At 43.4% G+C, this 27007-nt stretch overlaps 1 protein-coding gene across 9 annotated transcripts in view; it reads left to right on the top strand.

The window, feature by feature from the left end:
* TBC1D8 (TBC1 domain family member 8) overlaps positions 1–27007 on the top strand; it is a 104117-nt gene that overhangs the window by 31729 nt on the left and 45381 nt on the right. For 5 of the 9 annotated variants that reach the window (XM_059406275.1, XM_059406273.1, XM_059406274.1 and 2 more), the window contains exon 2: positions 11853–12008. The exons of 1 other annotated variant lie outside the window; for it this stretch is intronic. In XM_059406275.1, coding sequence (XP_059262258.1) covers positions 11853–12008 — 156 coding nt within the window. Of the gene's footprint in view, positions 1–11852; positions 12009–22922; positions 22989–27007 lie in introns of those variants that run through there. 3 more of the 9 variants (XM_059406277.1, XM_059406276.1, XM_059406279.1) reach the window with 2 other exon arrangements.

Raw genomic sequence — 27007 nt, 5'->3', positions numbered from 1 at the left:
GGATCAGAATCCACAGCAAACAAAACTCCAGTTACTTGCAGCATATGAAAAAATAATTTCTTCAAGTGAACTTAAAGAGCCGTGTTCTTTGATTTTATTTTACTCAGAGGATTTATTAAGCAAATACTTATTAAAGTCACACCAGGAGCCAGGGATGGCCGGTGTCGGGACTGATAAACGATCCCTTGCCTTTCCCCTCTGGTATGTGCATTTAAAGTAAGAAACTTGTGGGGTGCCTGGGTGGCTCAGTGGGTTAAGCCTCTGCCTTCTGCTCAGGTCATGATCTCAGGGTCCTGGGACAGAGTCCCACATTGGGCTCTCTGCTCAGCGGGGAGCCTGCTTCTCTCTCTTTGCCTGCCTCTCTGCTTACTTGTGATCTCTCTCTCTGTCAAATAAATAAAGTCTTTAAAAAAAAAAGGGGGACACCTGGGTGGCTCAGTGGGTGAGCCTCTGCCTTCAGCTCATGTCATGATCCCAGAGTCCTGGGATCAAGCCCCGCATCAGGCTCTCTGCCTGCCTCTCTGCCTACTTGTGATCTCTTACAAATAAATAAATAAAATCCTTAAAAAAAAAAAAAAAGAAACTTGTGTAGGTTATAAACATCTAACATTGAGTAATAGCAATTTAGGTATAGCTTGATGCCTAAAAAGACTTGTTATCAAGGACAGAAACGTTGAAACCAAAGTCAGAAGTATGGGCTTTATGGCAAGGTAGTAAAGGGTATTGTAAACAATTGTGTCAAATTGTGGTGTGCTACACTTGACCTCTTTTGGTACACCTGCATACTCTCAAGATGAATGGCCTCACTGGCTACAGTTTAGAAACAACGATAAGACTTTACTTTTGGGGAAGGGTTAATCAAATTACAGTGTGCCTGGCACCTAGTAGGTGCTCACTAAAAGTGTCTTAATTGCCTCTGAGTTGCTGTAGTGAAATGCATGTAGCCTGGTAAGCCTGATGAAACAGGCAGACTCATCCCTTTTAAGACTTGTTTGCAGTTTTAAGGCTCCCCAGAGAGCTCTTTCCATTCCAGGATCTGGAATCCAGCAAAGTACTATCTTTCATTTTGAACTTGAGTCTATGGAAATGTCTTGCTTCAGTGACCCTTTTGACTCTCATATTGATTTCCATTTTGCAAAGGAGGTACTGTTGCCCTCCCTTATTTATTTTTCTGCAATCCTTGAACGCCTCTAAGGTCCATTTCCTGCCTTTAAGTATGTACAGGGCCATTAAACATCAGTGTGGTTGGGGAGGTGGGGGCGGAATTGTGACTGTAACAGCAGAAGGTGCTATCGGGCAGCAGGCTGCGTTTAATGAAATTTGGCTGGGAAACTGGTCTGTGCACCACTTACAAGTCTTGTCGAACAAGTTTGACAACCTTCCTCTAACTGTTTCTGAGCACGAAGGAGACAAATTTTTGGACTTCATGCTCAGCCTTGTTTTCAATATCTTTAATATGCCCAGTGTGGGAACTGAATAGTCTTTATCTGTGACTAATTAGAAATAAGGCCAAAAGGGTGTATGTCAAGGGTTATTGTCAGGTAGCAAGATGGGAGACAAATATTCTTTTTTGTGGTTTTATATAGTTCAAAATGGTTTTATAGTGGTTTTATATAGTTCAAAATGTGTGTTTTTTTGGTAATAAAGGAAAAAAAAACCCAGATTGCTTTAGAAAGGGACATTGAGACTAAACTTCATTATTTTATTTATTTATTTATTTATTTTTTAGATTTTTTTTATTTTATTTTTTTTATTTATTTTTTTTAAAAGATTTTATTTATTTATTTGACAGAGAGAAATCACAAGTAGGCAGAGAGGCAGGCAGAGAGAGAGAGGAGGAAGCAGGCTCCCTGCTGAGCAGAGAGCCCGATGTGGGACTCGATCCCAGGACCCCGAGATCATGACCTGAGCCGAAGGCAGCGGCTTAACCACTGAGCCACCCAGGCGCCCAAAACTTCATTATTTTAGGGAAGATTTTTGGAAAAGATACTTTTTTATTTATTTATTAGAGAGAGGGAGAGAGAGAATGAGCGAAGGGAGAAATAGAAGAAACCACTGTTCCATTCTCTGCTTCCACAGGTCTCACTATTTGAGATTCGTCACGACATAAGGGTATTATGTAGCATTTATCCTTCTGTGACTGGCTTATTTTGCTTAACGTAAGTCCTCGAGGTTTACCCACATTGTTGAAAATGCCAGGATTTCCTTCCCTTTTAAGGTACTGACACTCATTTTAATCCTGTACCTTCCTCACTTAGATTTCAGGAACTTCCAACATGAAGACTAGGACCATCCCCTAATCCATGAAGCCTAGAAAAACAAGCCAAAAAATCATGTTATACTGACCCTGAGCCAATCAAACGTAACAGCAGCAGCTACACTTCCTTGCCAGTTTCTGCTACTTCAAAACAATCAAAATCCTTTGGCAAAATATCTCTGAACTCTCAATTTTGTTGAGAAACTGTCTATTTAGGTCAAGTCTTTAAACAGCCTGGTGTACTCTGGTAACATGACCTGAGCTGAAGGCAGATGCTTAACTGAGCTACCCAGGTTCCCCTGGAAAAGATATTCTTTACAACTGGTTCTCTTAATGTGATTTTGGGAGTATAGGTAATAATGCCTGCTGGGCTTATTAAACCCGCATTGTCAAAGGTGATAAATTATTACTTCTCAAACAGGAAGTCTGCTGTAGAAGTCCATAGGTACCAGAGTACACCAGCCCATTTAAAGACTTGACCTAAACAGACAGTTTCTCAACAAAATTGAGAGTTCAGAGATATTTTGCCAAAGGATTTTGATTGTTTTGAAGTAGCAGAAACTGGCAAGGGAGTGTAGCTGCTGCTGTTACGTTTGATTGGCTCAGGGTCAGTATAACATGATTTTTTGGCTTGTTTTTCTAGGCTTCATGGATTAGGGGATGGTTCTAGTCTTCATGTTGGAAGTTCCTGAAATCTAAGTGAGGAAGGTACAGGATTAAAATGAGTGTCAGTACCTTAAAAGGGAAGGAAATCCTGGCATTTTCAACAATGTGGGTAAACCTCGAGGACTTACGTTAAGCAAAATAAGCCAGTCACAGAAGGATAAATGCTACATAAATACCCTTATGTCATGACGAATCTCAAATAGTGAGACCTGTGGAAGCAGAGAATGGAATGGTGGTTGCCAGGGGCTGGGGGAAGCAGAGAATGGGGAGGAATGAGTCAGGTGGTACTAAGTTTCAGTTATACAAGATAAGCCTGTCCTAGGGATCCACTTTACAGCATAATGCCTGTAGTTAACAATCTTTTATACTTAAATGTTTGCTAAGAGGGTAGATCTTGTGTTAAATGTTCTTATCACAATGTTATATATTAATAAGATGGTGGGAGGAAGCTTTTGGAGATGATGGACATGTTTATGGCATAGACTGTGGTGATGGTTTCATGGGTGTGTACTTATCTTCAAACTCATATATTAATTATGTTTACCTTTTTGTATGTCAAAAAGAAAAGGTGACAGTTATCTGAAAAGAGCTGAACAGAATGGGAAGGGCAGGTTAGCATTGGGCTAGAACCTTCAGGATGGTTCTACAGCCTTTGGGAAGGGCCAAAAATGACATGTCAATGTCGAGGGAAGAGATCTGGGCGACCCTGAATTGTGGTGGGCTTGGAAGTATAGAGGTAGAGCAGGCATTCATTCTTCCCAGATGCCTCTGGTGGCCAACATTTCCTTTGGAGATGGTATCAGGTCTTAAAGTCAACCTCTTTGTTGATTCTTGTTTGTTTTTTGTTTTTTGCCTCTGACCTTTCATTTTCTTCCCAGATGCTCCTGGCGGCCAGCATTTCATTTGGAGATGGTATCAGGTCTTAATGTCCACCTCTTTGTTGATTATTATTTTTTTGCCTCTTACCTTTCATTTTATAGCCTTGAATCATTCCTGAACCATAAGAATTTGATCCTAATTGCTTTACATAACCATCATGCCGGAAGACCAGATAAATGTGGGTCAAGTGGATGGAAATGCTGGGGAATTTTCAAGATAGTGTTCATTATATCCATAGCAACATGTGTCCGTTAAGGCAGGGCAGTCCCTGTGTTTGGAACTGGCTGTCATGATGGTGTTTTGTGCAGGATTCCTGTTGTCATGCACTTTGAGCATTACGTCACCCCTCTCGGAGGTTCACTATGACAGGATCCTTATGTTTGGTCTGAGCCAAAGCAGGCAGCTTGGTCCCCATCCAAGGATTATTTATGGAGCCACTAGAAGAACTTGTCAGGGTTCAGGAGTGTCGACCCATAGCACATTTATGTTCAAATGCATTTATGATTCATCACTTGGGGAATGGAGTTAGGATAAGTTGTTTCTGTATTTATTTTAGGAGCCCAGCTGTGGACATTTGACCATTGGAATTATCAAGCTTTAAAAAAAAAAAAAAACTGTGGTAAAATACACAAAACACTAGTCATCTCAACTGTCTTTTTTTTTTTTTAAGATTTTTATTTATTTGAGAGAGTGAGAGAGAGAAAATGGGGGGAGGGGCAGAGGGAAACAGAATCTTAAGTAGACTCTGTGTAGAGCTCGATCTCACAACCCTGAGATCATGACCTGAGCTGAAATCCAGAGTCAGATGCTTAACTGACTGAGCCACCCAGGTGTCCCTCAACTGTGTTTTAAGTGACAGTCCAGTGGTATTAAGTGTACAGCTCACATTGTTATGTAACTGTGGCCACTGTCTGTCTCCAGAGCTCTTTTCATCTTGAAAAACTGAAACTCTGTTCCCAGTGAAGAAGTTTCACAGTCCTTGCATGAAGGCAAAAAGAATTCTCTCTCCCTTGAGTCCAGCATGAACAGGAAAGTCAGTCTGCATTGTAATTCCTTCTGGCTGATGAGAGGTTGCCACCATACCGCCATCCTCTCTTGTTTTCCTGAGAAGGAAAGGTCATTGTGTATCTGGGATGCAATATACAGGTGGGGCTTGGTGGCTTGGTGGCTGCCCATTCTGTTCTCGAGAGCCAGGGCCAGAATCCCTCCCTCGTGGTGCCCTTGACGCTCTCCTCTCTGGACCTGACCTTTCCCAGACTCATGTGGATTTGACCGGCTCACCCGGTCGCTGGGATGGGCACATGGCTGCTGCGTTAGCCACTTAGTTACAAAGACAAGCTCATCCGGGGTCTGATGCTAGAGCTTCCCGCATGACTCACCCTGTGGGTTGGCCCACCGGTCAACCAAATTCTGAAAATAGCGGGAATCATACAGAACACGCAGTAAGAGGTATATTGAATTATATAAAACGCTTTGTAAAAAGAAAAACAAACACTCAGAGTCTAGTAATTTGGATTATGAATTTTACTTAGGTAGAGCTCTCTTGTTGAGAATGCAAATATCCCCAACATTTATCTTCTTTTTTTGAAGATAGTAGAGAGAATTTCATGGGATCTTTTAGGTTATTTATTACTTTTCACAAATAAAAGTTTTTCCCTTTATTCTGAGTCTTTCTTTGCTTTTTTCTCTAAGTCTCCAAAGCAGCGATAGCAGCCAAACTGAATGTGAAGCCAGATTAGTTTCCCACCTGGATTATGGTGCTGAGCCACAGGCGGTGGTGGTGCTGTCACATCGATGGCTTCTGTGTCATGAGGAGAAGCTCTTTCCTGGAGTAAAAGAATTCTTTTGTCGTGGGGCTGAGGTCTGTTCCAAGCCCAGCACCATTAGGAGGACCTGCTTTTTTTCAGTACAGGGGGCAAAAATAGACCGTTTTCTGTTTTTTGACTTTCCTTAAGATGCTTTCCATGGAGGCTTGGGTGTTGCTGTGTTATAAATGAGTTTTACTATGCAAGGGTGCTCTTGCTGGTAGGAGCAGGGCACTTTGTCCCTGCCGCCTGTGGTTAAGGCCCAGGCCCAGCACAGAGATTGTACAGATCAGCAGGCAGTGGGCAGGCTTCTCTAAGTGTTGCTGTGTGTCCCATGTCAGTAGCTGCCCTTTCGTCTTAAACTTGGTACCACCCAAGTTTGGTGGTGCACGAGGTGCAGCCAGAATGAACGACCGCAGCATTATCACTTAGAAGCAAATTATTCATAGGCCCCTTTTGGGCCCTAATTATGAAACTTGTCACTCGACATCTATCTCAGCCAGAGTTGTTATTCTAATAGCCTAAAAATAGGAGAGTTGCACTTGCAAGCCTCCAGGAGGGTTTTCCTCCAGAGCCAGACAAACCATATGGAGCTGCCGCAGAAGACAGACCAGAGTGCTCCATGGGGGCTGCCCTGCATTTGGGGGGGATTCATCTGCAGAGACAGAGTGAAGACTTCACCAGTCGGGGCTTGGGAGAGCCAAGTTAGTCTGAATGGAGTTCCAAGTGTGGGTTCGTAGAAAATCACTGTTACTCTGTCTTACACAGCCCTAGATGGGGAGAGGAGGTCTGCTTTGGGGCTGGAGCTGGCCAGGGCCAGGGGTTCCTATGGCTCAGAGCCTTAGCGGCTCCATCCCTCACTCCAAAGGTGGCTAAAGTATTAAGAGAAAGTGGACATTATGTACAACTTCAGTAGTTGTTCTTTTTAATGAGCCTGAGGTTGGTGAATCTATATTGCCTCAAAGGCATCCATGTGAGTTAGCTTCACATGGACAAGTAGTAGGGCTGTGTACACTAGGAGCTATGTGTAGGAGCTATGTGTAAACATTTTGCCATATATTTGCTTTATGGATGTGTGTGTATATATATATATATTTTTTTTTTCTTTCTGTCCCATTTGAAATTTATGGACATCTTACCCTATTTTCTCCAGATTTTGAATGATTTCTTTGCCATACTAACCTTTCTCCTTCACCATTCAGCAGAAATTTAAAGGTACTTTTTTCTTCCTGCTTTTTCATTTCTCATTTTGGTTTTCCTGCTGAGAGCTCTTACTGACCTGCCTCCTGCTTGTGAGTCTTCTCTGCCATCTTGGCCCCTGTCTGCTACTTCTCTTGTGCTTGGGCTGTGGTTGGCTCCTCCCTCCCTGGGTGCTCTAGGTGACCTCAGATTCAGAGCCCGTCTGTTCCTGCAGTTCCTGAAGGGGCAGTTTGCACAGATGTGGAGAGCCTTTGTCTGCAGGGGGTTGCTGACTGGCCTGACTCTCCTTGTTGCTTTTTTTTTTTTTTTTTAAACTAAACTATTTAAAAAATGGTTGGTTTATTTATTTGAGCGAGAGAGAGAGAGCACACATGCACAGAGGGAGAAGGAGGAGACTATCCTCTGAGCAGGGAGTCTAAAGTGGGGCTCGATCCTAGGACCCTGAGATCATGACCTGAGCCGAAGGCAGATGCTTAACTGACTGGGCCATCCAGGCGCCCCACTAAACTCTGTTTTTTAGAACAGTTTTAAGATTTACAGAAACATTGTGAAGGTAGTCTAGGGAGTTCTCTTATACCCCACACCCAGTTTCTCCTGTTATTGACGTATTAGTGAGGTGTATTTGATATAATGAATGAACTGATATTGATGGGTTATCGTGGTAGGCAGAATGGATTCAAGCCTGTGTTAGGCTCCATGGCAAAGGGGAATTAAGGGTGTAGGTGGAATTAGTTGGGTTACTAATCAGCAGATCTTAATATAGGGAGATGAGCTTGAATTGGTCGGCTCAATATGATCATAAGTGTTTTTAAAACTGGAAGAGGAACTCATCCTGGTGTTGGCGGCTTTGAAGATGGAGGAAGGGGCCACTTGGAGCTGGAAAAGGGAAGCAAAGCGATTCTTACCTCGAGCCTCCAGAAAGGAATGTACCTTTTGACACCATGTTTCTAGCTCAGTGAGATCTATCACACCTCCGACCTACAGAACAGTGAGGTAATAAATTTGTTCTGTTTCAAGCTCTTGTGTTATTGTTGGAGCAGCTGTAGAAAACCAGCACAGCGATGGCTCACCGAAGTCTGTGTTCTATTCAGGTTTCTCCAGCCTTCTTCTGCTCCAGGGTCCCTCTCAAGATACCGTTTCCCTTGTAGCTGTCATCTTGGCTGTGACCGTTTCTCAGGCGTGTTTTTAATGACTTGGCTGGTTCTGGGAGTACCAGCCAGGCATCTCTTCTGCATCGTGCTTGAGGCTTGTTCACTTGTGTTGGCTTCGTCTCTTCAGACAGTGTTTTCTGGTGTCTGGGCATGCTTTGTAGTTGTTTCTGGACAGGATGTGTGGATTGCTAAGAACTGAAGAAATGGTGCTTTAGTGTGAGTTTTTTTGACTACTGATCTGGACTTGGGCTGTGTTTGGGCGGGGGCCGGGGGTGGTGGTGGCAGCAACAGGTGCCTGAAGTTCTCTGATTCCTGAGGTGTCCTTGCTTTAGTCTCTCTGTCTTTGGGCTTCTTTAAGAATAAACTGCAGGGTGCCTGGCTAGCTCTCTCAGTAGAGCATGTGACTTTTTAAAAAAGATTTAATTAATTTATTGGCGGGGGGCAGGAGAGAGTGCATGTATGTGTGCCAGCGGGGAGAGAGAGAACCTCTTCAGCGGACTCCACACTGAGCGTGGAGCTTAAGGGGGCGCTCCATCTCATGACCCCAAGATCATGACCTCAATGGAAACTAGGAGTCTACACTTAACTGGCTGAACCACCGGGAGTCCTCAGAATGTAGGACTCTTGATCTCAGAGTCATGAGTTCAAGCCTCACATTGGGCATAGAGCTTACTTAAAAAAAAACCCCGAAAAACCCAAACTCCTCACATGGACTCCGTCTTTCAGCTCTTCCCAGCTGTCAGGCCGGAGTCTATTGATAAGGTGGTAAAGTACAGGGAAGAGAAGTGCCCTGTAAATCTTAGAGAATCTCGGTCTTTCAGTGGGTCTGTGTTCCTGGGATGTGTCCTTACTAGTGTTTCTTGGATGCCTCCCTCCCCCACCCTCCACTTAGATGAGACTGGAAGACTGGAGCAGGTTGGAGTCAGAGAATCACCCTTTGCCCAGCTGGGGTGAGGTTCTGGAAAAGTCTTTCCCGTGGAGAGCAGGCCTGTGTTATGGAAAATGCTCTGAGATCACTGCACTGTGAGGACTCTTGGTTCCCTGGGCGCGCATGTGGGGGTTTTTCCTGGCTCTTCATAATGAGGACCTAGTGGTAAAACTCTGTGGGTTTGGGGCCCCCTACGGCCGTGGCCATCAGGAGTTTCTGACCGTCCTGCTAGTCCATATTCAGCCTCCAGCAATTTGTCAGAACCACCCCTGAAGTGTTCCTACCACTTATGGCCCCAGCAGCTTCTGCTTCAGGTGAGCAGATCTTGGCTGTGACTTTGGACTGTCCCTTCTCTCCAGATTTCTGGGCTATGATTTTGACCTGTGACCTTAGTTCTCTGATGGGTCCCAGAAAGGCCTCTGATTGCTAGTTCGCTCACTTCTTGTTGTTATGACGGGAGTGAGGACTTCAAATTCTTGACGGGGTAGAGCTGAAACTAGATGTCTCTTTTATGCTTCATTGCTGTCCTCCCCACCTTCCCATCCCTGAAGTTTGGTACGGTACCAAGTTGGTTGTGTTGGTATAAGACATCCTGATCACTGCAAAAACTCCTGGGTCTTGAAGAGAAAAAAATCACTCTTTCAGATCAAGAAGATTGCTTTGGTGCTGTGTTCATGCTGTTATTTCCCACCCTTCTCACTTCCTTCTTTTGTTGCTCAGGTTTGTCTTATTAGCAAACTAGATGCGGATTTTACAACTGATCTCTGAAACTGGGAAGTGCTCAGTCTGCATGTGGGATGGGTGGGGTTTTTAGCACCTTTCTAGTGTCCCTCCACTTCCCTATCACTCACGCCCCCCTCCAGGCTTTGACAGACAAACATGTTCTATCAGTGTGTATGAATGCATCTTTAACTGTATACCCCCGCCCGCCACCCCCTGCTTTTATTTTTTTTTTTTATTTTTTTATTTTTATTTTTTTTTTTAAGATTTTATTTATGTATTTGACAGAGAGAGATCACAGTAGACAGAGAGGCAGGCAGAGAGAAAGAGAGGGAAGCAGGCTCCCTGCTGAGCAGAGAGCCCGATGCGGGACTCGATCCCAGGACCCTGATATCATGACCTGAGCCGAAGGCAGCGGCTCAACCCACTGAGCCACCCAGGCGCCCCCACCCCCTGCTTTTAATCACAGAGCTTCCCTAAGCAGCTGTGCTGGTTCTGAGTTAAAGTAACAGCCCCTTAATCCACCTGACAGCTTTCAGCCCCTCTCAATTATCTGTAAGTCAAGTGCAAACCAGTAAGGGGGCAAAAATTCTGAGCAGCGTAAGGAATAATTGCTATAAAAAACTCATGTACCTTTCCTTCTTTCCCTCAAGCCATTAATTAGGACAGGTCAAGGGGATTGTATGGATGGGGTGGGTGGACAGTCGGAGCCTCAATAGGGTGAAGAGGGCATCTGTCAGAAAGGGGAGGTTGGAGCAACAGGAGGATGGTTCAGATAAGTAAATACATTAAGAATAATGGAAGCCGGGTTCCCCAGTGTTAGAGAAGAGAGTTGCAAATGTGGAAAGAAACTGGAATAATGTGGTATGCAATCGCCATTGGAGGTACTGGCGTGAACTCTGTTTTTAAGTATAAAATCAGCATAAAGATAAAATTGTTAACGTGTACTTGTGTATACATATGTAAACACACATATCCCCATACATATATGCATATCCATGCATCTCTGTCCACTGAGGGTTCTGGGAGCATACACACTCAGAGCAGTAAATGTACGTGGCTCCCAGATCTTGGCTTTTAAATACTATTCTTCACTGAATGAAGCAGGGCTTCTTGGAGAAATGACTGCTTCCAGGGCTAGAGCAGGAAAAAAAAAACAGGATGAACTGGGATTATTTGACCATGCCAGAGAGTAGAAGGAGTAATGGGGACATGTCCAAAGGACACAGAAACCAGCTTGAAGGGGCTTCCCCTGGCCAAGTCAGAGACCGTGCGAATGTCAAAATAATCGTAATACTAGACGGGATAAAGTAGAAAAACACGAAACCATACTGATAGAAACAAATGAGTTGAAAATGTAATGAGGAACATGGTTTCAAAGTACTTCACAGAATACTTGTTAATTACAAAGGGAAAAAGGAGTAACTTTACAGTGCAGAAGCTTGGCAAACACTCCTAACAGCAGTGGGACAATATAAAATTGTCTGCCACCTGGTGTGTGGGGGTGTGTGTTTCTGTGTTTGCTGTGGATTCTTGATGATATTCATTACAGCAGAATGATAAACCTTTACTTTGTATGCTTTATGGTCTGTGAAGGACTCAGTTTATTATTTGCTTCTCACAGCCCCCTTCTGGAGTAGGCAAGGATTATTCATCTACCTTTGAGATGATGATATAATAATAATGGTACTTCTTACACCCAGGCAATAAATAGTCTAAGACCTTTTAAATGTTCATGTATTAACTCCTCACAATTACCCTAGAGGTAGGTATACTGTGATTATTCCCTTTTACAAAGGAGACCAAGGCACGGAGAGGTTAAGTAACTTGCCCAAGGTCACACAACTTGAAAACTGGAGAGCTGGGACTTGAGTCAGGCATTCTGACTACAGATCCCAGCTCTTCCATACCGAGACATGTTGCCTCTGTAATGGAGATGCTGAGGAAAGCAGGCAGGTTAGATGACTTGTCTAGGGCCCCTTGTTCCCTCTGGTCATTGGATTATGCAAATCTGTACTGAGGGCCTGTTAATGTCAGGCCCTGTTTCAGATATTGGGTGACTGGTACTAGGCAGCCCGAGCCTTGGGCCTCATGGAGCTCGGGTTCCTCAAGAGCTGAATTGAAGAACTTGACCCAAGCCTGCTGCCTTCTGGTGTCGAGTCTAGATGCCAACTGAACTGTTTGCAGGAAGTAGGCAGCTAGTTGGTCCCCGTGCTCAGAGGTGCCCTTTCTTTTTTCTTTTGAAGGTCGCCTGGTAGGTGCTCTGGATGCAGTGCTGGACTCCAATGCACGGGTCGCTCCATTTCGAATTCTGCTTCAGGTGCCTGGGTCCCAGGTTTATTCTCCCATAGCATGTGGTGAGTTACTGAGTGGATCAGACGTTTACTGGGCCATAGCCACTGGTGAGTTTTGTTCCGGTTGGAATATTCCAAACCTTATGGTCTAAGCATGCTGAGTATCTGCATGTTGGTGAAGCTTGAAGGTAACTCCTTTTAGTAACTCATCTGCTTTTATGAGCTCTTTTTTTTTTCTTTCTTTTTTTTTTTTTTCCAGCCATCAAAAGCACATAAAGACTACATGCTTGGGCACCTTAACTTGGGCATGCCAGGCTTCTGCGTGGTGTGTTATTCCCGGGTGCTCGATCTCCTTGAGTATGAACGGAGCCCTTTTCTCCTTAGTTTTGTTTCTGACCTAACAAATGTCTTCCTGGGTGTGTGCACCTATGGTAATGGGACAGGGGAAGCATCTGAGGGCTGTGTCTGACTCAGGGCAGTCTTCACACTTCTTCTCCCACATTTATGCTGCATCACTGGACTGCTGTGCCCCATGGGAATTTCAAAATCCCCTCACCCTCTTCATCTGGGGTTTCAGTCCTCCTACATGATCTAATGGTCTACCTGCTACACCAGCGTCTCGGGGGCTGGGAATCGTTGCATCTGAGGACCCCCTTCTATTCAAAAACAAAAATAAGATGCATTTTTTTAACTACTCAAGTCATAAATGTTCACCTTCCAGAAGCTAAGCTGGTAAGAGAGGAGGACAAGGAAATCTTCCAGACCCCTCTACCAGTGCTGATCATTCTTCTGTGTACATGGGCTAATATACATAGGGACTTCTAATTGTGTTTTTTCTCTTAACACTTTACTAGGTACCATATATTTCCATTATTGCACATTCTTTAACATCAATTTTTTTTTCCTGGAAAAATATAAAGACAGAGAAGAAAATTTTTAGCATATCCACCATCCAATTCTAAGCACTGCTAACATCTTGGTATTTTTCCCCCAGTCTGTTGTGTTTTGTTCTAGTTAAAATGAATCCTTCTGTATTTGTATAAAATCATAAAAACGGCACACATTCGATATGATCCATCAACACTTGACAAGTACAAAGAAGAGAATGTGTCTCACCCCACATCCTAGTCACCCACAGTTAACCTCTGGTCACCCTGGGTTCACTTCATTGCACACTTTATACTGCTTTTAGGGCAGGGATGATGATTGTTTTGAAGACAGAAGTAGCTTTGTAAAAATGCAGCCTGCTATTTTGTAATAAAATAATTACAGTGCTAATAATTGGCAGTGCTATTTTGTAACAAAAGTATTACATTTTTACTTGATCTCAGTATACCAGAAGCTGAAGTAAAACCAGAGAAATGTTAAAGTTCAAAAATAAATGTTTCCTTAACACAAGAGCTTATTTTCTAAAAGGTTCATGGAAGGTTAAGGGAAGAGATTTGTGAAAGCATCACAGGGTTAAGATTGTGGCTTTTTAAAGCAGTGTCGCAGTTCTGACCATTTGCTTTCACTCCCCAGTTGAGAGGACAAGGATGCCAGCATTCTTATTCTCCCCCCTTCCTCTCCAGTTTCTCATTTAAAAATGTGTTATTAACTTAATGTTGTACTTTCCATTCTGTCTGTCTCCATGCTATCCATCATTCTTTGGCTCTGTCCTCTATTTAAATGGATCTAATGCTTTTACTCAGGTATGGTTTTCCTAATATGGAATCTTTAATTTTGGCCTCTCTCTCTCTCTCTCTTTAAGTAGACTCCATGCCCAATGTGGAGCCCAACATTGAACTTAAAACCCTGAGATCAAGACCTGAGCTGAGATCAAGAGTCGTATGGGTCGATGCCCAACCAACTGAGCCACACAGGCACCCAATTTTGGCTAATGTCTTGATTGCCTAGATTCCTGTTTTCTTCTCCCAGTAATGTCTCACGTTTACAAGGATGTGTCCCTTGCTTTTGGACTTGAGTAACACCTTGGCTGGGTGTGATAGTCTCTGGCCTTCTAGAGCATAGTAGCCTCTAGGGTCTTCCTGTATTTAACAAGGCAATGGGAGAAATCTCAGGCTGGTCTTTTTTTTTTATTTTCTCTCTCTCTTCCTTTTTAACCTCTTATGAGTGATGTGCTCTTCGTGCCTATAACTATTTGTATCTTTGAGGTTAAGTAGTTTAGTAACTTGGTTGTGATCTGTTACTGCTTTGAGCACATTGTGTTAAATTTTTCTGGAATTCAGTGTGCTCTTTCAGTATACAGATTGATTTCTTTAATCACTTCAGGAAATTTTCTTGTTCTCTATGTGTATCTTTTTTTAAATGTGTTTAATGTTCCGTTTATTGGAATCCCTACCTCAGATTCTTTCTGTTGGATAACTTGTCTTTTCATTCTTGTTTTTTTTTTTTCTTTAAAGATCTTATTTATTTATTTGACAGATCACAAGTAGGCAGAGAGGCAGGCAGAGAGAGGAGGAAGCAGGGTCCCTGCCGAGCAGAAAGCCTGATGCGGGGCTCGATCCAAGGACCCTGAGATCATGACCTGAGCTGAAGGCAGAGGCTTAACCCACTGAGCCACTCAGGTGCCCCTTCATTCTTGTTTTTATCTGTCTCTTCAACTAGCATCCTGCATGCTATTCGTAGTCCTTTTCCGAGTGAATAGTTCTGTTTTCAGCCATGTATCCCATACTTAATTGCTTTAACTTACTCATTCAGCTATGTTTTAACTTAATTAATTTATTTAGAGAGGGAGAGAGCATGTGAGCAGGGGCAGAAGGAGAGAGAGCATCTCAAGCAGATTCCATGCTAAGCATGGAGCCTAATGTGGGGCTTGATCTCAGGACCCCGAGGTCATGACCTGAGCTGAAATCAAGAGTCGGATCCTCAACTGACTGAGCCACCCATGCGTCCCTCATTTGGCTGTGTTTCCTTCATTTTCTTGGGTGTCTCCTCTCCCTTTTCTCTGTTTTTTTGTTTTCTCATCTTGGCACTCTTATTTTCCTGAGTTCACATTCTTGCTGTCTTACCGCATGAAGCATTTATGAGAATTTCCCTTTCCTCCTTGAGGCTTCCATTTTCCTTCTAGGACACAGTCCCTGTCTTCGGAACACCTTGTGCTCCTTTGTTTCTCATTTTTTGCTGCCAGGTGTTGGTTTGGTTGCTGTGCTCTTCCTCTGCACCCCATGCTTGGACATGGTCCTCTAAGACTGACCCTGTGGCATTTGCACCAACATAGGACTGTTGGGTTAGTATTTTGGGGACAGAGTGGAGAGGACAGGTATGCTGCTGGGTTGGATATGGGGTGTGAGACAGCAAGCCCCTGTTCCTTTCTCCAGTTTCTCTCTGATTTCTCTCCTGTCACTTTGCCCCAGGCCAGACAGTGGGTCTTGCTCTGGCTTTGGGCCTTTTGATGTGAACATCAAGAGTTTTGTCTCCTCCTTGGTTTCTGGGGAGTCTGCAGAGTGGGGGACCCTGCTCAGTTCCTGAATCTGTGTGGCTTGGGCAGGAGGAGCATCTAGAGTAGCCACCATGGTTCATGGAGCATCTCAGACCACAGCGAATTTATGGCTACATGGCCCTCAACCTTATGGATGTAGTCTAATTTACTCTTCCAGTCCCTTATTAGATGCTTGATTAGTTCTGATTTTTCAGTATTTTTAAAAACCTAAATGAACAGTCATACACTTAAATATTTCAGGATACTTCTCAATTCCCAAAGTCCATTCATGTGAAATGTTAGGTGCCTGCCATGCTGGGTGTCAGGGGTTTGTGAGTGAGCGTGTGAAGGATGGTCTCCCTCCACTTGGCTTCACAGGGCCCTGGGGAATCCAGAGAGCAACCTGCAAGTGGCAGGTAGAGCTGGAATGAGGATTAGGAAAGTAGGGGTGGCAAGACCCTTCACCAGCATGTAGTAAGGAATTTCTGCAGCAGCTGGGGATGTACTTTCTAAGGCCATCTGTCCATGTATCGCCAAGCTGCGTGCACAAAGGTTGCAGCAGCTTACACTCTCCCGACCCCCTTTGCCTCCTGCCCCGCCCCACCCTGGCAGTCCTGAGCAGGTTGAATTCCTCGAATGTTCTTTCTCTTGAGCCAGGATCTGCTTCCTTTAGTTTCTGCTTGGCTGAAGGTTTGCCTTGGACCTAATCTGTGGCAGGTCTAGGATGCTTCATGTTCTGCTGTATTAGCCATGGAAGTCCTCTGTGTGAGCGGTGGTTCTTTCCAGTGCTGCTTCTCTTGGGTTGGGGAAGAGAGGACAGGAAGGGTATTTGTATCCTGGGCTTGTGGTACTGATGGAGATACTTAGGCCTCTCCTGGGAGTTACTTGGGCCTCCCGCACTGTGATATTGACTCACCATATTTAATATTTTATTGTGTCTTGAGCATTAAGAAAGGATCCCTGCCCAGGGTTTTAAGTCTCTGATAAAGCAAAAACAAGAACTGTAGGAAGGGCCTGGGCGGCACCAGGACGTGGGCAGGAACAGGAAGAGTGGCATGCAAGAATGATTTATATCTTCATTTGATTTTTGCACGGCACTGCACGGGGACTATAGGAGAGCTTTTGAGAAGAATTTTTTTTTCTTCTTCCCCCCTTTTTTTTTCTCTGCTTGTTTTTAAGCAGAGGTGGAAGAGCTAGGAGGATAATCCCCTGGGTGAGTACTATTACTTAGTAGCAGATCTGTGGATGATTGTGGTCAGAAGGGGATAAGGATAAGTTGCTATTATTTTTTGACTTACATGGACGAAGGAATCTAAAAGCTTTATAAACCTCACTGTTCTCAGTGTATAAAAGATGCATGGTGAGTGTGGTGAGGACTTGTGTAAGAGAAGGGTGTGGAGGGCTGTGCCCTACTTTTCAGTTGGCGCTCAGATGCCCCCTCCAAGAGACCCCACCCCTGCCTACACACCCCTCCAACTGCTTCCCCCACTCTGCTGGTGGAGCCTTTTCAGCAGTTACACTGCTGTCACTTGACATTTTTTTTTTCTTTTGAGTCTGCCCTCTAATGAAGATAAAAAGTTCTCTCAGGGTCCTGCCCACTGCTAACCCTCCCGGATCCAGGATAGAGTATGGTATTCACAAATAGTAGGCCTGCAAATAAGCCAGAGCAGTCAAGTATGGACTCCTGCTTTGGGGATGAGTAAGTGGTCTGCTAGTCAAAGAAGGTAACGGGCTTAGCACTTAAGTCTCCTGTCCATAAGGCATGGGAGGTGGGGCATGCAATCGCCAATAAGACCTCTGGACACTTTCTGAGAAGCCAGGGCAGGGATATTCCATGCTGGGCGAGGCCCTGGGTCAGGAGCTCTGTAACGAGGGGCCAGGACCCTCGTGCAAAACAGGGGTCTTGCTTTCTTTAAAAAACAAATAAAAAAAACCTAAACCATTTTTCATTGAGGTAAAATATATATAACCTAAAATTCGCCATCTTCCCCATTTTTAAGTGTATAGTTCAGTGGCATTAAGTACATTCACACTGTTGTGCAACCATCACCACAACCCACTCCAGGGGTTTTTCACTTGCACAAACTGAAGTTCTGCGCCCAATGTCCCCATTCCTTCCTCCCCGGCTCCTGGCAGCCCCCATTCTGCTTCCTGTCTCTATGGATCTGACTTTTTAAGGCTGCGTTAACCTATTGCATGGGGACTTTCCCTTTGAAATCGGATATAATGATCAGCACAGAGGAGAAATCAAGGCCATGGTGTTTGGGATCTGGAGAGTCACATCCCAGGAGCCAGTTCCTGGTCTGGGTCGGGAGAGGAGGGAAGAGCAGAGTGAGGAGAGGAGTAGTCCCGGGCTCCAGCCTGGGGTAGGTCAGCTTCTGATGGCATTGACACCTAGTCATGAGGGGCATTTGGGGGCCCAGGAGGAGCAAGGAGACTTTGCTGGGGTTTCTCTTCTGATGTCTCAGCCTGTGCTTTGTTCCGCAGTTGAAAAGCCCAGGCTATGAGTTACTGATCTGTTGTTGCATGTTCCTCTTGGTAGGTGACTCTCTGTGTTGTTGCTGTGTTGCTGACATATGGTATTCTTTACCATGACCCTGAACACTGAATTAGTTATTGTCTTTGCCTTGTTTCTGGGAAGTAGAGGAAACCCAGGAAACTCTGGATTATTTGTGTCACTTGTTCCAGGAGTTAAACTGATGATGTAAGAATTAGACTCCTTCTAACATTGATTAATTGAGCTATGGGGTGCATTGTCTTTTCTGGTTACTGAAAAAGGACTTGATTGCCTTGCTTAGTGATAGGATGGAACATGGCCAGGAGAGTAGGAACTTTCCAAGAAACTCGTCAAACCTTTGTACAGACCACCTTTTAATAATGCTCATGTCTTCACAGATCTGAATTTGAACTCCAGAGTGCCCTACTACTTTTGTGACAAGATAATTTCAAAATATTCACCTTCTTAGCGAGGTCTTGTACCATGGTTTTGAGTGAAATGAGGGAGAGCAGGAAAACCAGGAGATAGTAAATAGGTGAGCAGGACGATGCCATGATACCACTTTAGACCAGCAGAGTGCAGAGAATTTCAAGCAGATCTGAGGGAGATACCTGCCTGGATGGGCAGAGGCATACCTGCATCTCAGGAGGAGGTAAATATGTAGTTTGAAAAAAAAAAACTTAGTATTTTCAATTTGGAAAATGAAAAAAATACACGGTTTTGAAATTTCCAAGGTCATTATAGGAAACTGTAGTAGTTCTGCTAATGAAAATGTGCAGTGTATATTTTTTAAAAATTGAGACTCACAGGAGTTAGGCTTTCCAGCTTAAAAATTACTTTCTTTTTGCCCAAACTTTCCTCATTTGTTCCCTTCAACAACGTATAGGTAGGCACAGTTAACTGACTTCGGAGAGGGAGGAAGCAAGGCATAAGTTGCTTTGTAACTTGCCAGGGCCACATCTTGCGTCAGGAGTGCCTCACTAGTGGCTCAGGCACAGGTCCTTCTAGAATGTTCTCAGAGTGTTCTTTGATTTCTTTCTTATCTCTGCCCTTGACCACGGCTGGCATTTTTAGTTTCTCCTGTTCTGCACCACTGTTCGCTTTGTCTTTGGAGACAGAATTTTATTATGGGAGGAAATGTTCCAGGGTGGATCAGATTAGTGTCTTGGTGAACTTTGTGCCAGTGCCAGCCAGATCTTTTTTCCAGAACAGAACTCACTGTGCACTTCAAGGAAAGACTGGGAGGCAGCCCTGCGGGAGGAAAGTTAGAATTGTTTCTGGGTGCACACTCTGAGACCACTCAATGTGAGTTGGCAGGTTTGTCTTTAGTTGCTTGGGATTTCCTTGAACAGCACTAGCTGGCATTTTCTGTGTGGGATTTTTCACTTGGAAATGGCTGAGGCATGCCGTGGCTAATGCTTCTTTTCAATCAGCGAGTATGTGTCAGCAGGCTCCTACTGTTTTAGACAATTTTTCTTATGCTCAAAGAATTCAACTCCCGGAAGATGTTCATCCATTAGGGATGTTGCTTCTAATTATTTTAAAAAGCAGGCAACGCCTGCATGTAACTTTTAAATTTGAAGGTCAAAGTGCTGTTTAAAAGACACTTTTGAACCGGGTTAGATACTTGCAGGCCGCAGGGTCTGTGTTCTCCAGGTTGCCAAAGTCCCCTCCCTCTGTTGCAACAGGCCGCATGTCTCCCTCTTGAGACAGTTCTTCCACATGAAGTCTTTCCTTACCTAAATCCTGATTTGTTATTTGACCTACTTTGGAGTAAGTGTGACCTGGATAAAATCTAAAGGCTTGAAGCTGGGAATCTGACGTTTCTCTGGCTTCCTTCATGTTGCCTAACATCTGCACAGAGCGCGACCTGTTGGAAAGAAGAAACCAGCCGGAGGGGATCTTGTCAGGTGTCTGGTTTTATCTTTTCTGTTTTAGTTGATGTGGGGAGACTGACTGAGGCATGGGTTTCCAACTAAGATGACTTTGGCAAATGACTTTTAATTCATGGTTCCTTACTGATCAAAAGCAAAGGCAGACTGTGAGAGCAGCAGGCTCTGGACTCACTCTGGTGCTGGGAGCCCTTCTCCTGCAGGCCTTGCCAGCCTGTGTCTGTTGTCCTGCTCCCTTCATGTGGCTTTCAGGCCACTGAAGCTGTCTGTGGCCCAGGAGGCTCACTTCAGGGCTTGCTGCTGCCCAGGCTTCTGGGACCTCTGCTAGAACCTGACGCGTCTGAGTTGCCTGGGACTGGGAGTCCTCCTGATCAAAAAAATAATAAGGAAAATTCAGGGAACGTGAAGTCCTTCACCCTCGTTTCTTGCTCTGCTTTCGTAAATTTTTCCGAAGTCTTTTACAGAGTATTCTTCCTAGGTGTGGAGGTCAGTTTATCCAAGTTGATGACTTTTTTGTTAACAAGGGCTCTTAAAGTCTGTTTTTTGTTAGGAAGATTTTCAGACCTACCCCAAAGTAGTGAGGACAGTGTAATTGCATCTTCCAGGCCCACGTGTTGGGATCAGGAAGCAGATGCCTTTGGATCATGGTTTTGCTTACTTTGCGTTATCTCTTACTCTCTGTGCCTTCTTCTCACCCACTGATTTATTTATTTTTTTAAGGATTTTATGTATTTCTCTGTCAGAGCCAGAGAGGAGAAGCAAGGAGAGTGGCAGGCAGAGGGAGAAGCAGGCTACATGCTGAGTAAGGAGCTTAAAGTGGGATGCCATCCTAGGACCCTGAGATCATGACCCCAGCCTAAAGCAGACACTAAAGGACTGAGCCACCCAGGGGCCTGATCTGGGTGGTTCTAATCCACATTCAACAAGGGCCACATACCTCATTTGGTGACTATGTCTCTTTTGTCTCCTTTAGTCAGGAAATCCTCCATTCCCCCTCTCCCACCTAACTTTGTACCCCCCCCCCCCAAGTGATTGCCTTGGTGAAGAATTTCGGCCAGTTTTTTTTTTTTTTTTTTAACATAGAATGTCCTGTGCATTATGTTTCTGTTTCTTTCCTCAAAGTATGGCTCAGCTCCTTTCTTAGTTCTTCGTTTGTCCCCCAAGCTGGAAGATACTTACAAATGGTCAGTTAAATTCAGGTTTAATGTTTTCTTAAAAAAATACTTGATGGGGACAGTCCATGTCTTTTATACCATGTCTTCTCAGCAGGCCCGGTTCCCCTGGGTGTCCTAGTCTTAGTGATGCTTGGGTTAGTTAATGAGTTCAGGTGGCTGGTTTTTTTTTTTTTTTTTTTTTAAGATTTAACTTATTTTCCAGAGATAGAGAGAGAGAGTACACACAAGCAGGCAGAGAGGCAGGCAGGGGCAGCGATGAGAGAAGCAGGCTCCCCGCCGAGCAAGGAGCCCGATGTGGGACTCGATCCCAGGACCTTGGAATCATGACCTGAGCCGAAGGCAGCGGCTTAACCAACTGAGCCACCCAGGCATCCCGTGGGTGGCTGTTTTTAATTGCCTTCTTCCCCATCAACCTTTCCTCTAGTGGTTTGGCCCATTTTAAACCCTGCCCTATTGTTGCCCTATTAACTTTTTCCTCTACATATCACAAGGTTGTGATTTCCCACCACTCTCCCACCCCAATTTGATGTGTTGTTTTATAGCTGTGAGCTTGGGCTTGACTGTATAGGAGAACTTGAACTTAACTGGGACTACTTGGTGACCTTGAGACATGGAATGTTTAGAAAAGGGAGGAGGGGAATGCTGATGTTGATCCTTTCATTGCCTCTTGTTAGTGTGAGGAGTTGGTGCCCTGGTAATCGGCAGTGGTGACAAGTGAATTGTTTTGTTTTGTTTTCTTTTCTTTCTTCCCTCCCTGTCCCTTTTTAGCATTGTCTTAAAATTTCAAGTACTGCTCCCAATATTTTATCATGAAGTTTTTCCAAGTATAGGAAGTTGGAAGTATTGTACGGTGAGCCAGTTGTTATAGATATATTGTGTGTCTGTTAATTGTGGTCCTTTATGTTACTGGGCTTGTGCTGTCCTCTGCCCCTCAGCACTTTCCTCTGGCTTCTGGCACTTGGTCCTGCTTCCAGTCACCTTTGAGTGCTTCCCTGCTCTCTGGCCAATGAGATGTGGAACGTTCACTTTGTGCCTTTCCTACCTCCTGTCTGCATCCACCATTTCTCCAGTAGCACTGGTTCCTTTTAGTGGAGAATGGCGTGTAAGGGCACAGTCATTGTTACTGGGTTTTCACTGCTTGTAAGGCTTCTCAGGAAGTATGAGCTAAGGAGTATGTGTCACAAAAAAGAAAAGTAAGTCACGAGTTCATATTAACTTTCTTGTTATGCTTCAAGATTTTAGTGTAAATGCTAGCTAGTAACCATAGTGTAATATTCATTTCTGGGGTAGAATTTAGTGAGTCACACATGAACTTTCTAATTCAACTGTAAAACTATATAGTTATAACTTAGCTTTGATTTTATGTTTTTCTCTTGAACACTGAATCTTGGTTTCTAACAATATTCACATAATTAACTATCTCACACATCCACATACATATTATATCTAAATGTTGTCAATATTAATAATAAGAGTACCGAGTGAAATTTAAGTTTTGGCAGCTTTGTTTAGCCTTAGAATATATTTAACTATGGATGTATAGTCAACATTGTTTAAAATAGCTGTTTTCTATGTGTAATCATTTTGTAACCTGAAAAGTCTATCCATTTACTCAAGTATTACTTTTTTCCCCCTTATTGATTTAACTTTTTTAAAAAAAGGAAAACTCTTTTGTAATGCCTGAATCAGACCTATACAATCTATAGACAAGGTCTGTGGAGAGAAGCCTTTGATTGCTATCCCCTCCCTGTCCCTTCCCTCTGCCACAGCTGAGCTTTAGCTGAGCTGTTAGCTGAGCTTTCTACTGTTCTGTTTTTACAAATATCCTCTACACTCTCACACCCTCCTTTTATAAAGGTCACATATATTCTATTCTATGCCTTGCCTTAGTTCACGTAGACCACAGCCTAGAAATCATTCCGCATCAGAGTTGAGATTATCTTCTTTGTTTTGTTTTGTCTTTCATTACATAGAACTGAGTACCATAGTTGATTCATCCTGTTCTCTACTGATGGACGTTTGTGGCGTCTTCATCCCTGGCCATGGCTCAGTGAATAACCTGGTGGTTAAATAATTTTGTGCGTATGCTGCAGAATCATTGGGGTAGGTTACCCTTTCCACCCTGCAATCCCATCTCTCGTAAATGAATATGAACCTTTGTTAGATACCACTAAATGTCCCTTCCTCCACTGGGTTTGTACTGTTGGACAAAATTGACATCAGCAGTGGATGAAAGTACCTGCTTTCCCAGATTCGTCACTGGATCTGTTGTCAAACTTGGGCATTTCCACCAATGTCATAGGTGTTTCTGCAATGGTTCTTGTTTGCTGTCCTTGTATTATGAGGAAGTCAAGCATCTTTCATGTTTAGGGCTGTTTTCAGAAACTCCTCGTTCTTACCCTTTGCTTCTTTATTTTAATTGGGCGATTCTTTTCTTCCCCTCCGTTTTTAGACACTATCTAAGCATTAAGAATATTAGGCCTTTGTCTGAGAAATGAAATTAAAAAAATCTTTTTCCAGTTTATCATGCCCTTTAGTGGCTTTGCTTTCAGTGTGCTTACCTTGCAAAGGCTTTTTAATGTAGTGGGATTCAGAATGCCTTTCTTTTATACTTGATGGTTTTGAGGCATGCTTAGGAAGGTTTTATTATTCCCAAGTTATACAGGAATTCACTCCTTTTCTTCAAGTACTTGTAAATTAGCCTTTTTCTATTAATACTTTTAAAACTGTTCTTTGTCTTCTGCCTTGCATTGCTTCTGACAAATCTCTCATTCTTTGTTGCTCTATAATTATCGTCTTTTCCCTTCATCCCTGGCTTTCAGCAGTTTGATTAGATGTGATTTCTCTTGATGCTTTTTCTGCTTGGAGTTTGTTGAGATTCTTGGACCTGTGCGTTTATAGTGTTCATCAAACATGAAAAAAAATTTAGCTATTTCTTCAAATATATGCATATTTTTTCTGTTCTCTGTTTCTTGCCCGGCACCCCTCCCCTTTATCCCAGGACTCCAATTTGTAGTCTGCTTGCTGTTTCCAGGGCTCACTGATGTTCTGTTATTTATCTTGTTGTTAATCCTTTGTCTTCTGCTTTTCATTTTAGTTTTTAATCACTGTGTCCAGATTCCCTAGTTTTAATCCCATCCAGTCTATTTCTGAGTTCAGACACTATTTCTCCATCCCTACAAGTTTGGTTTGGATCTTTTTCTGTATCTTCAGTTTGGTTCTCTCACCATCCTCATGCTTTCCTCTACTTTTTGAACACTTTGGAGTATGTTTATGATAGCTGTTTTATGTCCTTGTCTGCTGATTATTTTATCTGTGTCCTTTCTGGTTCTGTTTCTATTGATTATTTTTTTCCTTTTGGTTAAGTCAAATTTTCCTACACCTTTGTTTCTAATTCTGAGCAGTGTTTCTAATAGCACTAAGACAAGGACATTTTAATGACTGTTATAATTATAAATTGAAAATCCATTTTACTTTCAGTGTCAGGAAGGTTGATTTTTTTCACTTACGGCAAGTACTTTTAGGGACTCAGTATCTTAATTTGAATTCAGAAAATGCCAAGGAAATTACGGAAAAAAGGTATAACATTTAATTTCTTAAACAATATAGTGAGATGTCTGTGGGTTAAAAATACGGTCAGTTGTGATGATGTGATATTGGTTCGTGTGGGGATACTGCTCTAGGCATGGGTCTGATGTTAGCGTATCCACGTGAAGAGTGTATGGTGTCTGAAAATGAAAGGCTCTGGTTCAGCCCTCTCGCCTGCTCATCTGTGACTTTTTGCTCAAATTCTTTGCTTCTGAGTTATTCTGTCTAGGATGAGTGTTGTGTGAAATTTAGAAATGACACTGCCTTGGCAGTGTTGCTTTTTTTTTTTTTTTTTGGCAGTGTTGCTTTTAATGAGTCCCTTTGTGGTCTGTATGGCTTTCAGGCCAGGCATTTGGTGGTTGACATCGAGTGTTTGGACGTAGGAGAAATGTGCTTTGTCAAAGAAACAGATCCTAACTACACACATGGAATGTCCATTCATTGTAAATTAGGATTTAGGTTAGCTAGAGAAGGCCCTTAATTCAGTTGAATAGTTTTTAAGCAGAGAGAAAAGTTGCTTTTGAAAACTGAAGCTTGGATCAAGTTATTTATGGCAGTGTTCTTGCAGAAGCTGTAGGTATAGACAACGAGCTGCCTGTTTTATTTCCTAAAAATACCTCTGGGGGAAACCTTGGCAAGTACATGCTGTGTGTGTGAGCTTGAAAGTGACTTAGCTCTTGGGAGCTGCCTGCCCAGCTCCCCAGGTTCCCATCTCCACTGTGAGTTAGGATAGAGTAAGGCCTTAGCAGCCAGGAGAACTGGCCTGGGGCTTGGCTCTTCTCTGCCCTAAGTTTTCATACCCAGAAAACAATACCACCTACCTTGTGCTATTTTTATTAAGATAAACAATATCAAGTGTATGGCCTATCTAACAAAATGCCTGGACACATGCCAAGAATTCAAAAAACGGCCTGTGTCTACTACCTCTGCCTGTTCTGCCTTAGAGTTAGTAATTTAGAAATTACCACTCCTGGTAGTTGTGTGGTTAATTGGGGTTTCTAGGACTGTGTTTTAGTTTTGCATAGGCATTTGCAAGTCTGATTTGACTTTTTGTATGGGTAATGTTTAAGATCCTCTGAACTTTGATTTTCTTAGGAAATAGAAGCCTTTTTCTGAAGCAATAGAAATCTTGTTTTGCCTTAATAAAACAGGGTATAATTTTGCCAGTTGGATTTCTGTTAAAATCCACAGTGTTCCTATAAATTTTGGTTTTACGGCTCTATTGGCCTTCTAGAGCTGCCATAACAAAAATACCACAGTTGGAGTGGCTTAAGTCAACACTGATATGCTCCCTGTTCTGGAGGCTGGAAGTGTGCGATCCGGGTGCCGGGAAGGGTGGTTTCTCCTGAAGCCCCTCTCCTTGTCTCGCAGGTGGTTGTCTTCTCCCTGTATCCTCACATGGGGCCTTCCTGGTGTCTCTTCCTCTTCCTCCTCTTCTCTTCTTCAGTTTATTTTTTAGAGCATGCACTGGGGGTAGGAGCAGAGGGAGAGGGAGAGGGAAAGAAACTCTAAGCAGACTCCATGCTGAGCACAGTCCCCAGCTCGGGACTTGATCTCACTACCCGGAGACCATGACCTGAGCTGAAGCCAAGAAAACCAAGAGTCAGATACTTAACCAACTATGCCACCCAGGTGCCCATTTCCTCTTAAGAGGGCACTAGTCCTCTCAGATCCAGATGCCACCTTTATGACCTCGCTTAACCTTAATTACTTGTTCAAGGCCCTGTCTCCAAATATGGTCATATCGGGGGTTAGAGCTTTAGCATATGCAGTAGCTGCCCTCTGTCTCATTCTGGAAGGCCACAGCAGAAACACTGAGAATATTGCTATGCTGGGTATTTGTAGCCTTTTTATCATTCCACTGCTTCAATGGGTGACATGTTCTCATGTTCTTATTTTCTCTTTACATTTCTCACCACTTGTACGTCTGTAATATGGTGGCTTTCTGATATTTTTTGAGCATGACCCACAGACAGAAAATATTTATGTGTGTATGCTTCACTCTAACAAATTTATAAGTCAGTGATTGGCCTTATAAAGTGCCATGTATTCTCTTTTCTACTTTGTTTGTTAAAAAGCTGTCTCCTGATGGGATACTTCATGTAATTTGGGAAACTTGGTTACAGCTTAGGGTTAGAACTTTGGTGTGTGAGACCTGTTGAGTGGCTTTCCTTTTTAGTCCTTTGGGGCCGAGGACATGCAGTTGGTTTGTACTGATTTACGGTATTTTGGAAGCCTATCATAAGACTTCCCTGCAGAGGAAATTATAGTTTGGAAAATTTCCCTGCCATTTGGCAACTTTTGTAGGAAATGGAAGATAGTAGGCTGGAAAAGTTTCATCATCTTGATTGTCTTGGCTGGGAGAGACATACAGCGATGTCTTGTATTCAGGAACAGCATAGATTGTGATGAAATCTAACTGTGGCCCAGTGACAGATTTTTATTTGTGTGCCTGTTTTCTCTCTCAAGGTGTAGGCGTGGTTTTGTTTTAGAATTTACCTTTCCCTGACATAAACTCCTCCCCATAAGTAGAA

Source organism: Mustela nigripes, chromosome 7 (assembly GCF_022355385.1).
Source record: "Mustela nigripes isolate SB6536 chromosome 7, MUSNIG.SB6536, whole genome shotgun sequence".
NCBI classification, from domain to species: Eukaryota; Metazoa; Chordata; class Mammalia; order Carnivora; family Mustelidae; genus Mustela; species Mustela nigripes.
Note: the sequence above shows the minus strand (reverse complement) of the source record. Positions and strands in the feature narration are given on the sequence as shown.